The 16969-nt window shown below is 41.0% G+C and overlaps 1 protein-coding gene across 1 annotated transcript; it reads left to right on the top strand.

The window, feature by feature from the left end:
• Nucleotides 1–407: 407 nt before the first annotated feature.
• LOC117282441 lies at nucleotides 408–12645 on the top strand. The gene is made up of 4 exons (XM_033752101.1): nucleotides 408–507; nucleotides 4710–4798; nucleotides 7354–7480; nucleotides 12328–12645. The coding sequence occupies exons 1-4, from the start codon at nucleotides 478–480 to the stop codon at nucleotides 12490–12492; spliced, it is 411 nt and encodes a 136-aa protein (XP_033607992.1). The 5' UTR covers nucleotides 408–477; the 3' UTR covers nucleotides 12493–12645.
• Nucleotides 12646–16969: the final 4324 nt, after the last annotated feature.

A 16969-nucleotide genomic window follows, 5' to 3' on the forward strand; every position in this document is an offset into this window, starting at 1 on the left:
AGATGCCGGAGCTGTACCTTAAGTAGTGTTAATGTAGCTTCTCTCCGCATCCGTCCCAATTCTAAATTCATTATCCTGCAGTCATTCAGCGCTATATAATCGGAGTTATTGACTGACTCGTTAAATAATCTCAATTATTCAAAATCGGCGATACATGAAGTCAGCAGCTGATACGCTGGGAAAATAAACAAAAGAATTAATATAACCCTTTGGAACCCTAAAATTCTACAAGCTTTTCCTGCTTGGTATCAATTGCAATGCGTCTGTTTGTTCAGCGCTAGAGTGAGGACATACGCTCTGTAGGAAGAACCAGTTGGTGGTCCTCTTTAGTCCTATTACATGGTTGCCAGTCAAGGGCAGTGCACACTCCAGACAACCCACCCCCTTGTGGAGGGAAGGATTGAGGTATAAAACCAGGTACACGTTGAGGTGATTGCGTCAGAACCAATTGGAGAATCACCCACACCAACGGACGCTATGGCACCTGTTGATCGCACCAGAGACCTGGTGAGTAGATTGTGGATATCATGAAGTATTGCAGGCGAATTCGGCAGTTTGGCAGGAATGCTGTGAAGTGAAAATATCTCGTGATTGTCTACATAATATATTATAATGAGTCATATTATTTATTTTAACGTCTTAAACTCATGAAATCTGTTGTGGGATGTACGCAAATGAAGACACACGCTTCGGTGATTATGAATTGTGATGTAGGTATTGCGAAGGATTAAAAGCAGGATATTTTCAATTAAAGCTATATTGTGGCGAGAATGTCGAAGGTTCTGAGGAAAGTTGTAACAAACTGACGTCCTGCAACACACAACATTATTACACGAAGGACACCATTTGCTTGATTTATTCAATTTACGTCCTAAAATAACATATACACTACGACACAAATAATCAGACGCGAATTGGGGTAGTAGATTTGTGTGCACAGCTTCATATGTCCTTGCGAGAAGGACATGAAATGAACGCATAATATCGTAGGGGTTGTGTATGTGCCTATTTCGCACCGTGGCCGATATTTTAATCAGATTTTAACCAAGATTTGAATATGTGTCAAATGCCGTTAAATCCATTCAATACTTTCCTAATTATTACAAGCGGACAAACAAGTATGGCTAATCTAACAGACATATATTTTTTGCACTTCTTAGTTACTATTGAAAATTAAATTGTAACGAAACAGAATTTATTATGGGAACTAGAATCGATTGGTTCGAAATAGGGTACAAGGTCGGACTATTATAAGCATTGTAATGAAAAAGCAATAAAAGCAAGGGAATTCTTGATTATCTGAGCGTGTGTCAGCTCCGCAAGAAGGATTTTGCTTCACAGAATTAATGTGAATCATTTCATACAATTTTTATGAAAAGCTGTGTGGGTTTACACTCCGTCTGTAGAGGGAATTGTCTCTTCTTCCATGTCCAAAATGTCAATTAAAATTTGTTGGTAACCGCACAGTGAAACGTAGTAAAACCTGAAGTTTTCACCGCTGCTAAAGTTGATAAAACCTTCTGGGCTATCACCCTTGACAGCTTATTAAACATTACCGACGTTTCGGAGACTGATTTGTCATCAGACTCTGATGACGGGGAATGAAATGTTCTCTTAAACGTCTGTAATATTTAACCAACTGACACGGCTGATATCCCGAGAAGATTTTATGACTGAAAAATGTTTAAGACAAAAGAAATAGAAGCGAATTATAATACACATATTTTCATTATGCAGGGAACTACTTTTTGAAACGACGACCATCAAGTATCGCGAAATATAAAGTCTACGAAAATGTTGACAGCGGTAAACTCATTTCATAGTAACAGTTTGTTTCAAATAAAGAATTACGTTGCTCTCAGGCTAATGTAATATATCTTATTTAACCCGAAATTGGGATTTGGGTCCCGCGTAGGAAGAGGCGCGAATTCTCTTCTGTACAATAAATGCATTATCTGCATGCAAACATGTTTTGTAGGGACCCTGAATTACCCGAGAACTTCTCAGTGCCTTCCAAATACACGCTACACTTGGTTTGGGTGGGTCATGTTTTTTCATCGGACACCAAAATTCAACGTGAAATTTACAGATATTTGATATCAGATGTTCGTAGAGATATAGAGCCCCAGAGGTAAGAGAACTGAGTTTTATGAAGTGCATATTCTGGTGTGTACAGTCAGTTGCCTTTACAGTTTCGCTGTGTTTCTAAGCACTGAAACACTCGCAATTAAGTGACGCGTTTAGGTCTCACAAATATCAGACCAAAGTCTGCATACGTCAGGTAATTTGCCTATCATCATGCGAATACAAAACGCAAAGTTGCAGCATATTATAATTTTTTGTACTCAGTTCAGACGTTTCGATTTGCCAAGTTACTATTTTCAATTTTCCTAAACGCAGAAGTTACCTTAAAACAAAGAACATTTGAGAAAACGCACTGAGGGAAATATTAGAACCTATCAAAAAGCGATTAACAGGAAAATTGAGGCAATTACATAGTGTGGAGCTTGATAAATCTCACTCTTCTTCAATTATTATTAGGGCGATGAACTCAAGTATAATGAGATTGTAAATGCATATTAAATACACCAGGAGATGGGAAATCTAAACAGCATTTTAGTACAAAATCCTATGAGGAAAGGACCACTTCGATACGTATGTGTAGGTTCCGGATAATATTAAAATTGATGTAACAGGAATAGCGTATAATGATGAGGACCAAATTCAAGTGACTCAGGACGGAAACTTAACGTTATCATGGCGAAACATGTGAAACTGTCAGCTGCTGTCAGTATTGCTTTCACAGAAAACGAGCTTAGACAGCTTTCGAGTTGGCATTACAGCGTTTAGTTCCTGCATGTATTTTTATCTATTAAATTTACGATCTCCAATGTTTTCTATTTAAAAAATAGTGCCCAGAGATAGACAGTTGGAACCCAGGCGAGTAGCACGTCGACCGAAAGTGCAATATACTAGCAGAAAGAAGAAGGTGCAGGGGACGTAACACAACCGTGGTTCTGTTTCTATCAAATTGTAGCGTGTAGAGACTGCGAGATGGGCAGATACACCAGGGCCGTATCTGGGCAACGGCTCGATAAACAAGTTCCCGCAGCAACGAATCGACGCGCAACAATAGAGGTGTTCCTACGTGGCCCTTGCCGAGATGGCCTAAGCAAGGGACAAGTTTAGAGCTTAGACAGTTCTGTACGGGAGTCTGTCAAGGGGGGATCTGAGCCCGGAGGCAGAGGAATAGCCACTGTTGGAGCCGTTACAAGGAAACATTTAGTAACAGACTGAGAACAAAAGACTGTTTCCTCTAGTGAACTGTAAATACGGAAATAGCGATAGTGTTATAGTTGTTTGTAGTTACGCCCTGTAAGTGGTCAGTAAATCGAGTCACCAATCCGAACCCCGTCTATAGTCACTCATACACGTGACAGTATCTCACCCACGCTCTGTGCTAGACTCATGGAATTTTGTTTCCGGTTCGGTCGGTATCGGCAACTTCGCAAACGCGTTCTGTTCAGATGAAACTGTCTTCACCGAACATGCGGTTACTAATACAAACCATTGAAATTCATGGTCAGTTCAGGCTTCTCACGCCACCAGAAAAGCACAACATAACACATATTTCGGTGAACGTATTGTGTGGTAAAGGTAAACAGTAAAACTTGTCCCTGTGCTTAACTAAATAAGCACTATGCCATGAAGGCGTATGGCGGAGTGGATCTATACATCCACATTTTCTTAACCTCGGCACTAGCTGGAGGTGAGTGCGTATTGTTTAGTACTATTGTAAATCAATTTACTGTACCATTTGTTCCAAAAAGAGATTTTGAATTTGGAGCAATTACTTCACGCCTTAAAGAATCAACTCCCAGGAATGGTGGAAGGTGTTTCTCACCAGATTAGACGGCAAATATGGTACAACACGATGGCGCGCCACCTCATGCAGTCATAGTTATTGTATTAGGTCTATCTGTACTTTTTATAATTTGTCTCATTTCCAGTGCTTGCCAGGAAATGGCTTCCTTTGTCATCGAGTGCTATTAACAATTTTTTTATTTAATTATTAGCGTACTTACAATCTACTTGCAATAATATGGAGTAATAAGTAAATTTGTTCTAAATAGGTGTCTTGATTAGAGAAGTCATTCACTGATGATGCTGAGACATTTGCTTTGTTTAATAAGAATTATGTCTGTTTATTTTATTATAGAAGTCGGTCACGGCAGCCGAGCGGTCTAAGGCATGTACTGTCTTCGCTCGCTCGGAAGCCGGGATCGTGGGTTCGAATCCCACTCAGGGCATGGATGTTTGTGTGCGTTTTTCTGTGTTTGTCTACAGGTAGAGGCCTTGCGACGAGCTGATCACTCGCCCAAGGAGTCCTACCGAATGTGTAAGATCTAGTAAACCGAAGTGAAACGGAGAGTTTCATGGAGGTAGGCCTAGGCACAAATTTGGGCTGTAGCACCACAGGAAAAAATTTTTTATTGTAGATACGACTACTAACCACTGGTAGAATGGTTTTCTATTATAGAATTCGCAGAGAAGTGGCCTGCATAAGACTCAAACTAACATAAGCACTTCTTATTGAATGTGGTCATATTTTGAAACGTTGAGTGTTACGTGTGTTGTGCTTCTGCGAGCTCACTGAAATTGCACTTCGTTTTGCTTAATTCTGTTGCCGCGTGCTGTTTCCTCCGCAGCTCCTGTGGGGATGTCTGCTCACATGTTGGGCCCTCGGACAAGCATTCTTCCTGCCGAGCTTCTCTTCCGGTAGCTACCCCAAGAAAACGTACGTATTATATTTACAGTTTATAATTATATTATGTTTTAATATTGAATACATTTCTTATTAAGTTAACAATGGCACTGTGGGCTCGAATGATGTTTGCGAGGAACACCGATGGTGTCGCTCGGCGCTCAGCTGCAAATAAGGCGGTAGATGTAAGATTTGAGGTTTTCACTGCGGTGACTATGAAGAAAGCAGTCTTCTGAGATGTGGCACCGTGTAGATGTGGTGTTAACCAACGTTTCGGATGAACGTATCTCCTCCATCTTCAGGGTAGAAGGAAAAATAAGAAAATCCGCAAGCGGAGAGAAGCAGCTGCTTGTACCGGTTCTCACGGTCTCTTGGCTCTGCGGTCCACTAAGAACCGTGGCACCGTAAAGAAAATGTGTATAATTTTTTGCTGCTTGTTTGCTTCGGATCACTCTCAATACGTTTCTACAGGGCAACTAATAAAGGACGAAATTTAAGTATTTATGGCGGTGAAAGTTTAAATTATGGTCTTCTGATTTATGATCCCGTTTAGTCTTTATAGTGGTCTTCGCCTATAAAATTTCACGACGTCATAACTCCAAAGATAACTAAATATTTGGACTTCATTCACTTTCCACAGCCACCAAATTAGTTAATATCACCTAACCAGAAGAAGTTTTTAAACTGTCAGACAATGTCAGTGGGTTAATGGATTCCGGTTGGTTGGCGGATTGTGTGGAAGGTTAAAATGCTTTTCCATTTGGACCGGCGGTGCTATCACTGATTCTACCAGACAGCGATGGGACGACGAAGAATCTGAATTCCAACCTCGTGACGTGCGTGAGGTTGAGCTGAACAGAGTTTCACACGCTTCGACCTTAACAGAGGCCCTTGGAGAATGTTTGGCGACGCTTCCTTCCAAACGATAGGAACTCATCCAGTGGTTGCGGCGTGAGAAGAACTGGGTTTGAAACGAAAGTGTCTTCATTATAACAGACGAGAAGTTACAATAGGATTATATCATAATAGTCACGCTTGTTATATTTATACTCACACTACTATTTGTTAATTAATTAAGGCACTGCTAAAAATATAAGATCGTATATAGAGCTGCGCCGGTCACGGTGGCCGCGCGATCTAAGGCATGAACTGTCTTCGCTCGCTCGGAAGACAGAATCGTGGGTTCGAATCCTACTCAAGGCATGGATGTCTGTGTAGGTGTTTATTCTGCGTTTGTGTTGTTCTGTGTTTAGGTAGAGGCCCTGCGACGAGCTGATCACTCGTCCAGGGAGTTCTACCGCCTGTAAAATTATCAAAATGAGAAAGTAAACCTCGACACCGTAAAGGTACAAGAGGAACGGATTGAGTAAGTAAGTAAATACAGCTGCTGAAGAAAAATGTTGAAGATTTAGTTTCCCATCTCGGTCTGCATGTTTCGACTACTTAAGGAGTTATATTCAGGGCACTCTTTCTAGAACATTACAGAAAATTACTGATTTCGACATTATTTATAACTGAGGTCATATAAAACTTAATCATAACAGCTGCATAAATACGGGTTGTGCTCTATTTCATGTTTAGATTCAAATATCAATTCTTATAACAAAATGGGTCAGTAAAATGTCAAATTAACTTTAATTTCGCAGTCCTTAAAAGTATATAAAATTATTTTAAAATTAAAAATAGTCATATTTTGTTTTTAATTTTCAGTCTTTATTTCCCTCTTGGAAGGGGGGGGNTTAGTTCCCTCTTGAAGTTTTGCTGATATTAATTATTTTTCGCTACGTGTTGTGTCCGATCGCCTTTGCGGTCTAGTGGTCAGCGTCCTGGCTACAGATCCAGGGGTCCGGGTTCGATTACTAGATTTCTTCTGAGAAATAGTGGATCTGGAACGGGGTCCACTCAGCTTCGTGATGATAATTGATGAGCTTCAGGGAAATAGCGACTCCGGTCTAGAAAACCGAAATTAACGGCTGTGGTGACTCGTTGCGCTGACCACGCGACACCCTCTACCCGCAAAAGTTGACACTAACCTCGCCGACAAGCGGCGGTCGCTCGTTCGGTATAGTTCGCTTGCGGACTAAAATCATGGAGTTTTTTCTTTACGTTCTGTGTACTGTCCGTCAGGATTAAGATGTAGAGAGATGAAGATTGGTATTATTTTGTGTGTTTTTGACAGATTCTACAGTCTGTAAAGAACAAATGAAAACTAATTTTGATGCTATAATTTGTCAGGTTAGTTTTAAAGTGATTTTCATGTTGATGCATTCATGCCTCTTATCTCATTCTCAATTCTGGGAGACATTTACAGCCGTTAGTTTCCGTACAATAAGGATTAAGACGAAGAGATAACGTTCTGGAATGTTCATATTCTTTAGGATTCATGTTTCATGTGGCCACAGAATTTTCTTATAATTTTTAAATGTGGTTACGGGAATTTTTTTTCCATTAGGGACACACGTTGTGAAGACGGAAAGTGGACAGGGTGGGCTTTGTCGGTACCGGTTTCATTATCAGAATGTGAGTTGCTGGGAAGGGTAAGGCTGTGACAGGATATTAATTCTTCTGTAAAGTGACCCGTGTTCCAGGGATGTCGCTGCGGTTCAGTGGCCCGGAGTGCGAGAGAGCGTCTACTACGGGCAGCACTACCACGGCGGCAACGCTGTTCCTGTGGCTGTGCCCTACCCAGTCGCCGTCCCTGCGCCCCACGCTCAGGTATTAAATGACTCTGTTTCAACTCAGTTAGTTATGATTAGTATGTAGGTTACAGTGGGAGCACGCGGTAACATGGTTGAGGCACTATGCTACAAGTTGGAAGGTCGCGGGTTCGATTCCCGATGAGACCACTCGATTTTTCAATATTTACAGACCTGGGATCGACTCAGCCTATAACAGAAATGACTACCAGGAATCTTCCTGGGGGGAGCGGAGGGCGGCCGGCTCTTAAGGCCGACGACCTCACCGCCGTCTGTGAGCCGACTGTCCAGAAAATGTGGGAACCTCGACATCTCAAAACCCTGTGGAGCCCCACGTTCTGTTATAGGGATGGCTTTATGTAGACTACTGTTCGGAACTATTTGAACAGTCTAGTGTGACGTAGACGAAGCACTAATACTATATTAACCTGTCTTCGGTTCGAAATTGGAACTGAGGAACTCCTAGAAGCAAAGCCATAATTACAAACACTGGACCTCAACATTCGGTTTAACCTGCTTGGTCCCAGGCACCGAGCGTCTTCGCTCGGGGCCTTGATTGCCTCTACCCCTTTCTCATCCGAAACTAATGTCCAACAAAAGTTGCAGGTCGCTCAAAGTTTTTGTCGTTTTGAGGTAGGACAGCGAAAGTGGCACAGGCCTATGTTTTTCCTTGTTTTTTAATTTCTTTTCCTTTTTTTACTGTAAAGGAGTTTAGCTACATTCCATGTCCGTCAGAAGTAACTGTCGAAAACAGGAAAGAATTCTTTCTCAAAACATGAAGCGAACAATAAATACCAATACTTTCATTATTACAGAGACCATGGCAGCAGCTATGTTACAAAGAAACATGTTCGTAAAAGTACGAAAGAGAAGTTATTTGTATCCCTGTCAAGCCTGAATCTCCTAAACGATTCGTCGAAACAAAGTAAACATAATTCCTATAATGGTGAGCTCCAAATACGTGACATAACCTACGTAAGGAAGGTTCAACAGATATTATCCTAGGCCGATTTTCGGGAATCTAATTGTCTCACTTACACAGAACTCTTACGTTTACTGAGACACAGCGCCGGATACAGCCAAGCGCGTAACCTACTGCCATTCAACTTCGGACTGCTATCAGCAACACTTGATTTATAAAATGACCTAAAAGTATCGAAATCGAAGATGTAGAGATTTGCACTGTACCGGCACCTTCGAAAATACTGAAGGTAACTTTGGTTTAATGGTGAATGCCCCGAGGATGCCTACGGTCATACAGAATGATGATTACTCATGTGAATCGCTGGATTTTATGGTGCAATATCTGCAAAATTATGCTGCAACTGTGTTTCTGCTGAACCTTATACTACTATAATTGTTATAAATGGTTAATTAGTTCCTTCCAGTGATCAGTCGCACTGGCCGAAGTTAATTAACCTTTTATAATATTGTTGTGTGACAGACCAGGATGGACCAATTCAAGCTTACTATAATTGTCTCGGCCAGATTACCGCTAAACTTCTGTATTTTGATCAGTTGTAATTATTGATCAAGTCAAGGAGGACGAGATGGGTAGGGTATGTAGAACAAATAATGGCGAAAATGAATACATACAAGATATTAGTGGGTAGCCAGAAAGAAAGTGACAACTAGGAAGAACAAGACGTAGTTGGGGGGATAATATTAAAATAAATCTTAGGTAGATAGGATGGACTGGTTCGATTAACTTAGGATAGGGAGCAGTGGAGGGCTCTTGTGAACACGGTAATGAGCCTTCGGGTTCCATAAAATGCTGGGAAGTCCTTGAGCAGATGCACAAGTGATGGCTTCACTGGAAGGGCTCAGCTCCTTGAAGTTACTTACTTAGGTGGCAGGACATTAACTTATTTTTAATGATTATACTGTTCCGTTTGCCTCACAACTAAATACTAAAGGACAAAAAGTCCTTGGAAATACGTATCAGACTCCTACAGCACTTGAACTTTTTTTTATATCTAGGTCTGAATGGTTAAGATAGTAAGGACAAAACACTAATAGTTATAAAATTTAGTGTACTGAACACCCAAATGGCTATGCTAATGTTAGCATAGCTACTGATAGTAATCCCCCTGGCTGAAAAAACGGAGAGGCAGGTGCCACAAGAACGACGGAACCCTTATCGTCCAGCCTGGGAGTTCTACGTGTATGTTTAGGCTGATAACCAGCCCCTTGCGAAAATAATTGCTAATAGGCGCTCTTCTTCAGAGAACGTCCTTAAAGAATGAATGAGTATGCGAAGTCGAAATAGGCGTCACTGCCTGAGTCATGAAGTGGAGAAAGGGACAGTTTTTACGCACAATCTTCTCTAGCCTAGACCTAGAGAACACTCCAACATTCTGTCGCATGGGCTGGGTTTGGGGCTTCCAGACGCCCTCTCCGCGTCTCCTCGAGAAACGTCAAATGTCAGGCCCCCTCGAAAGTGCATCAGACTTTTCTAGAAATATAGATCGAAATATAAATTGCACAGAATCTTAAGGGACCCATACACGTAAGAGTCTGACTCGGCTCGGGTTCCAATGAGCCAAACTCGTCCGTGTGTGGGTCGCCACGCTCATACGTGTGTGGTGAAATTAATCCGAGCCCGGCTCCTCGCCGAGCCGGACTCGCGAGCCAGACGCGTACGTGTCTTAGTCACAAGACAAGGGCGAGTTCAGTTGAGTCTGATTAGGAGCTTGGAAGCGGTGTACAGCGTTTATGTGTGTGTTGAAACAGTGGTGACAGTAGTAGACTCAAGTTGGTTAGTGTTAAGGAGACAGTGCAGTGGCATAAAAATGAAAAAGAAAAAAATGACGTCAAAACTATAAGTGATTACTAAAAATAGCTGCTACAAAATACGACGAACTTCACAGTATGTTAAATTAATCATATATAGCCTCCAATATTCAAGCCGTCGCCACGTTTATAACCATTAACGAATAAAATATATTGATTTATAATTTGTGTGTTGGATTCAAATGATTTAGGACAGCGTCTAAAAGTGATCTTTGAACAAGTTCATGAACTTTTCAGCTCCATAGAAACAGGACAACTTCTTGACTAGCTGAGCGACTATCATCATCGCAAGGAGGATTCTACTCTATGAAGTTCGTTTCATTTTAAATCTTCAATTTTACTTGTAGTAAATAATCCTCTATCTTCAAACTTCGCGAGTTCATCAGAGTGGATTACACCTAACTCCTGGGAGAAGAGATAAGTTAAGCCTTTAGTGTTCCGATGTGCGCATCACATACTGCAAATGTTAATCTTCACTGGACAAGAGTTCACCTTGAAAAGCTGATAATCGCTCACCTAGTCAAGGAGTTTCCCACCTTTTATGGAATTAGACAGTTCAGTATCATGTTCGCAAGAATTCAACAACAGTCTTCGTCCTGATCCAGTTGACTCGAGCCCACAACCTAATACCCTAAACTAAAAGAACTCCGTGGTCAGCGCAACGTTTAATTTCGATTTGCTAGACCGGAGCCGCTACTTTGCTATTCAAGCAGCTACTCAATTATCCTCACGAGGCTGAGTGGACCCCGTTCCAGATCCACTGCTTCTCAGAAAATCTAGTAGCGCCGGGAAACGCACCCGGAACTCTCTGGATCTGTAGCCAGGAACTCTGACCATCATACCATGGAGGCGGCCATATCTAATAACAACTAATTTTTCTATTTCCCATCCAGTACCTCAAAATGTCACTAGAACTTTCCAGCACATAATTTCCGATGCATCATTCGCAATTTATCCTAAATGTTTTCGGATGTTGAAGTATAAAAATTGTCGTTAAATAAGTAAAGAATAATTGAAAACCGCGTTTGGCACAATAATCCCTCGCGAACGGCCGAGTTTACATTCCTGAAAAACATCGCAACTGGTTAAACGAAAGCTTTGTGAAATACAGGGAAGTGGGAAGTCGCGGCTGCTGTACAAATTTACGGAGTGTACGTAAGCCTTCCCTTTGCTAAACACGGACACACAGAACCGTAAGGCTAATGACGCTAGACACAGAATATAAAGCACTGCCACACGAAGAAGCATAATGGTAATCTGTAGGAAGCAAATAAACCTGCTTCCAGTCATCGGAGTCCTTCCTCTTCCGGCGCCGGGCACAAAGGGTTATTTTTCGTGTGTACACAAACTAAAAACCAAAGATATGAACCTCCTAGTACAGCTCTTAACAAAAATGGATACGAACTGGAAAGCGCGGATACCTACAAATGGCAATGACTACTCTATAACAGATTGTTAACGCCGTCCGGTGTGATTGATAAGTTCTGTGCTTTCTTTTAAACTTTCATCCTTTACATGTTTCTGTCATAGCGACCATCTTCAGAAGGACGTTATCAATATATACGGAAACTATTATTACAATGTCATTACTCATTATCAGTACTTACAGAAACTACTATTATAATGCCATAGATATAAAATATTATCCTGTAACAATTACGAAGATGTGCATGGCATTGTTAAAATATTGATAAATTATTATATTTAGTCTATTTACAAAATATTGTTTAAAAGACTTTTTGTTAAAATCTAGAACCAATTGGTTCGTGTTCTGTATACTTCTTATCATTAAAGGAGATGAATGCATACCGCGTCCTGGTTCGTTGTTTGAAGAATAGGACTCTTTATTGTCGTTGTCCAGTTGTTCAGGTCACAGCTGGTTGTTCTTGTATACTATTGCTAGTGTGACGTCTGTTTCGGACACTGTCCGTCGTTTTCAGTTTCTTCTAAACACAACACTTCGGATACTGAATCAGTTTCCATTGTCCGGTGTAGGTATCAACACATTTTGGATCCGGTACTGAGAAATATTAGTTGACGTAGGAATTATACTAATTTCTTTTCTGCTTCCAGGTGGCAGTACAGCCTGCACCGCCCCCAGTCTCGGGGTCACCAAGCAGCTTCCAGGCCAGCTACCACAACATGCAGCTAGTGCCCTGCCTGTGTTCTGTGCCTAAGGATGACATTGATGACTCCAGTTCCGTCGTGGTTCAAAGCAGTCAGCAGATTTCGAACTAACAATGTTACTTCTTCTTGTTATAATAACATGAACTCAAAATTGACCCCATTTAATCCTCTCGTTGTCAGACGGTTATCTACAAATTAGATTTGAGTTTACGGTTGAAGTGGTACATGTTTCTCAAGAACGTCAAAGAACTGAAATTTAGCTATTACCCGTCCGTACTGTAAATGAAGAAAAAATAACATACGGGATACACCCACAACTACTGATAAATTGGGGGGGGGGGAGATTTACTTGAATAAAAAGGAAACGTTTAATAACCTGTAGCCGATGAGAGAAAATCGGTGTACTTCAGTCTAGTTCACATGTTTTACAAATTTCTTTATTTTTCCGACTTTACATAATTCATTGTTCTCTTCCATACATTCCGAATGTTGAACCAACACCGCACCGAATGAATTTCGCAAGAAGCGTTTAGTGGAGACTTTCAATGTAAAATTATGTCAACATTTGTAGGTACTTTCGAATATGAAAAAGCAAGGACAAACACGACTTCTTCATTATTTATTAATTTAAATAGTGTTGGTTAAAGAGGAAATAAAGTGCTAACTAGCAACAGAAATTTATTGCTCAACAAAGTGACAAAGAGCTTGTTTCTGATACCATAGACAAATCATGTGCTCTTCATGTGCTGTGGTTCAGAATGTGATTAAAAAGTAAACTGTCTGATTGTACTCCTTCAATTCGGATCAAAGAATCCAAGGGAATCTTTTGTTTGTGTGGGGTTCTCTCGTACTTTTCGAGAGTTCTGAAAAATTCTTGTCATAGGTCACCAGATATTTGAACGAATGCTTTGTGAATCAGTTTAGATGTTTTGCAACATCGGACGTGAAGTGATGAGCTACACGTGTAGAAGATTACAATTTAATCCTTTAGAGACCGAGCCACATAACATGTAAATTGCAGTTCCTACATCACAAGAAACATGTCACTTCTCCGCTACAAAAACATGCCGGTTAATGTTTAGGGAAAAACTCTATGTTTATTGTGATAATCAGCAGAAACACAGAAACATAATGAGGAGTGATACATGTAGTAACGTCTGGGCTTTGAACTGGGGCACGGACCTTCCTGTTTGTATTGTTGCTTCTGAGACTTCGTTTTGGCTTATTTAAATCTGTAGTAGTTAGAGCATGTATTGACATCTCTTGAGACTGAAGAGAAGAAAATATAGATAACTTTTTACAACTAGGAGTAACTTCATAATTTGTGCATAGAAATACTTACAATGCAGCTGTAATAGAAGGGAAATGTTCCGTAGTACTAGAATACGAGTGTCTCTTCTGTTACATTATTCCACAGCTGAATTGTTCTTCTGTATTTCCTCGTTCAGTACTAAATAAAGATTAGCTAAAGACTAATTGCATGAAGCAGAGTCATTCTCTAGAACACAACAACTGCTGTTGATAATTCAGTTCCTGAATGGCTACGCGGTGTGGATGTGTGAAATATTGCTTCCATCTTGAGGGTAGAATTATGCACTCTGCGTGAGTTTATGTATGGGTTTATATTTCGGAAAAGCAATTGGGTGAAGGGTGGAGATTTGTGACCCGTTTGGGCGAATGGGGCTATGTGCTTGGAAATATATGCGAAGAAAAACCGGTCCTTTCTAGGACCAGTGCACAGAAAGTGTTTAGATGCATTTTCCTTACATAAAGACAGAAACGCGGCCAGTGCGCATGCTTCGATTCTGAAGAGGGGGGCAAGATGAACATTTCAACACCCGCACTATGTAACTCTCTGTGGACAAACCCCGGAGTGGGGCCCCGAGGCAGTCCCAGCGGTGCGGAGAAGACAAGATCTCTTGCCTCTGCTGGGAATCGAACCCTAATTTCTCGGTAGTCCACTCCGTAGCCTTGGTCGATTGATCTTTCCTGGCTTCTCGGCATTATTTTAAGGCTAAGCTATCCCTGTAACAGGCCCATACGTTTGTGGGACGTCGAGGCTCCCACATCGTTTAGACCAGCCGTGTCAAACATGCGGCCCCCATAGCCACAAAGTGCGGCCCCTCAACTTTTAGAGCTAATTGATATTAAAATCAATATTAAAATTTTAGTAGAAATATTGTTTGTAAAGACAATTTTCCAACAGACCAGAAGACAAGAAGTCTCACGCAGACATAAATTAGCAGGCTGCAGGAAATTCAATGTTTTGCTATTTCTAACACAATTTCTTGTGTAATCTCTCTTTTTACATATTGAAAAGCTGTTTGATACTTGTCAAAAATGGCACCCTCTTGCCTTTTAAAACTGTAAGATATGTGACTTTAGGTAATTACACTGAAATTATTCCTAAATAGTACATAGAATTAAATTTCCTTGTATCAAAATCTAATGTATATTTCAATTTTGAAGTGCGGCCCAGGACTATTATTTATAGGGCTGAGGTGGCCCTCTGTACAAGTTGAGTTTGACATGCCTGGTCTAGACAGTCGGCTCACAGATGGCGGTGAGGTTGTCAGCCTTATGCGCCGACCTCCCGCCCTTCACCCCCAGGAAAATTCCTGGTACTTAGTTCTGCTAGAGGTTGAGTCTACCACAGGACCATAGTGCGACTGGAAGGATTAGGTAAATTGAAAAAATCCATCTCATCTGGAATCGAAACCGCGACCTTCCGACTTGTTACATAGTGCCTCAACCAACTACGCTACCGCGTGCCCCATTATTTTAAGGTTAAACATAAAATATGGTTCGTTATAGCAAATGTACTTGACTATATGTATAATATTCAGATCATACGAGCACTATTTTTACATGTCATTGGCGGATAACTCCGAAACATGTGTACGGAACATTTATGTGATTTGCACCGGTAAAGAGAAAATAGTGCAAAGACATTCCACATAATACTCATGTACGGCGGGCCTTGACTCTGTTACCTTGGAGTCGAACTCTATTTTTTGTTTTGAGGCCCATGTAAAGGGTTCCTCTTTCTTGATGTGGGGCGTACAGGGATAAATTCTTGAGTACCGAATATGACCGAATTCCGTCCAGCCGCTCAGGTGTCAGATAGGGGCACAAGCGCTCATACATAAATATACATATATACAGACGGACAGACGGCAAATAAAAATTATTCTGCGTAATTAGGGGGGCTGAAAACCTGTAATTACTTACTAATTTCTAGATGAGCTGCTTTTCACAACCGCATCACTTTCTAGTGCATGGTGAGAAATTAAAAAGAAAGCAAATGCGAGACTGTTGCTAGAAGCGATGCTTCGTCCATGTACGTACATTTATATTTGGTAAGTGTAAAGCTGACCAGCACATTTAAAGAAAAGCAGAGAACGGCCTTCATTTCTCTAATTCCATGTACCGTTCTCAGTCAAATTATTGTGAAAGTACCTGAACATTTGCAAGTGACTTGTCCCGGAAGAGAAGAAGGGAATCCTGTCATCATTTCTAGCAGAAGCAGATTCAAGTCCGATAGTTCCCAGCGATATTCTCCTCTCTACGGTACACGTTGAGCTGTGGCCATCAGTCCGGTAACGGCTGCATCAATGAAAGGTCTGATATGTGGACATGCCTGTCTGTAGCTGAATATCAACACGACACTGCATCAGATATTAAATTTCTAAAGTACAAACCGGAAGATCGCGGGTTCAAGTCCCGATGAGGTCATTGGATTTTTTCAGTTGACCTAATCCTTGCAGCCGCGCTAGGCCCTGTGGTTTACTCAGCCTCTAACAGAAATGAGTGCCAGGAATTAAATAATTTTCCTGGGGAGTAAAGCGCGGCCGGCACGTAAGACTGACAACCTTACCGCCATCTTTGAGCCGATTGTCTAGATCAGTGTTTCCCAAACTTTTTGATGCCGCGGACCCCCTGTACCGAATGTTAATTCACCGCGGCCCCCATAAAACCCAAAATGGAAATTTTTTAATTTTACGAGTACATATCATAAAAATGAAGCAGTAACTTAAAATTTTACAACACTACATGTGTCATTTATGACAATAAAATACTGTTATAAATGGAGATATTCGGAAGATTACGAACATATCAATTAGGCGTAATATTGTGAATTTAACACTCACCTAATGTGATGGCTGGTGCTGTTTTTCAGACGTCAACTTTCGAATGTCAGGATCAAAACTGGATAATTTCAGGCGTAGATCTGGCTCCACGTTAAGTCTGTTCCTATATCTGTTTTTCATGTGTACAAGATGAGAAAATGTTGTCTCGCACAGATATGTAGAGGGAAATGGCAACAAATGTCTTACAGCGCTTTTGGAAATTTCAGGGTAAACAGACCTAGCTTGGAACCAAAACTCCAGTAACGGTAACGAAGGAAACAGCAATTTGAACGTCGAATCACAGGACAGCTCGATAAGTTGCTCTTCCTCGGCAGAAGGAAGTTCAAATTCAGAGTCTACAAAGGGATTTTTCATCCAGTCGTTATTTTCAAGACCAAACGGAAAATACAGACGTAGTTGAGATGCCAATGACCTCATATGTTCAATCATACTTTCAG

Source organism: Cryptotermes secundus, unplaced genomic scaffold (assembly GCF_002891405.2).
Source record: "Cryptotermes secundus unplaced genomic scaffold, Csec_1.0 scaffold2380, whole genome shotgun sequence".
NCBI lineage: Eukaryota > Metazoa > Arthropoda > Insecta > Blattodea > Kalotermitidae > Cryptotermes > Cryptotermes secundus.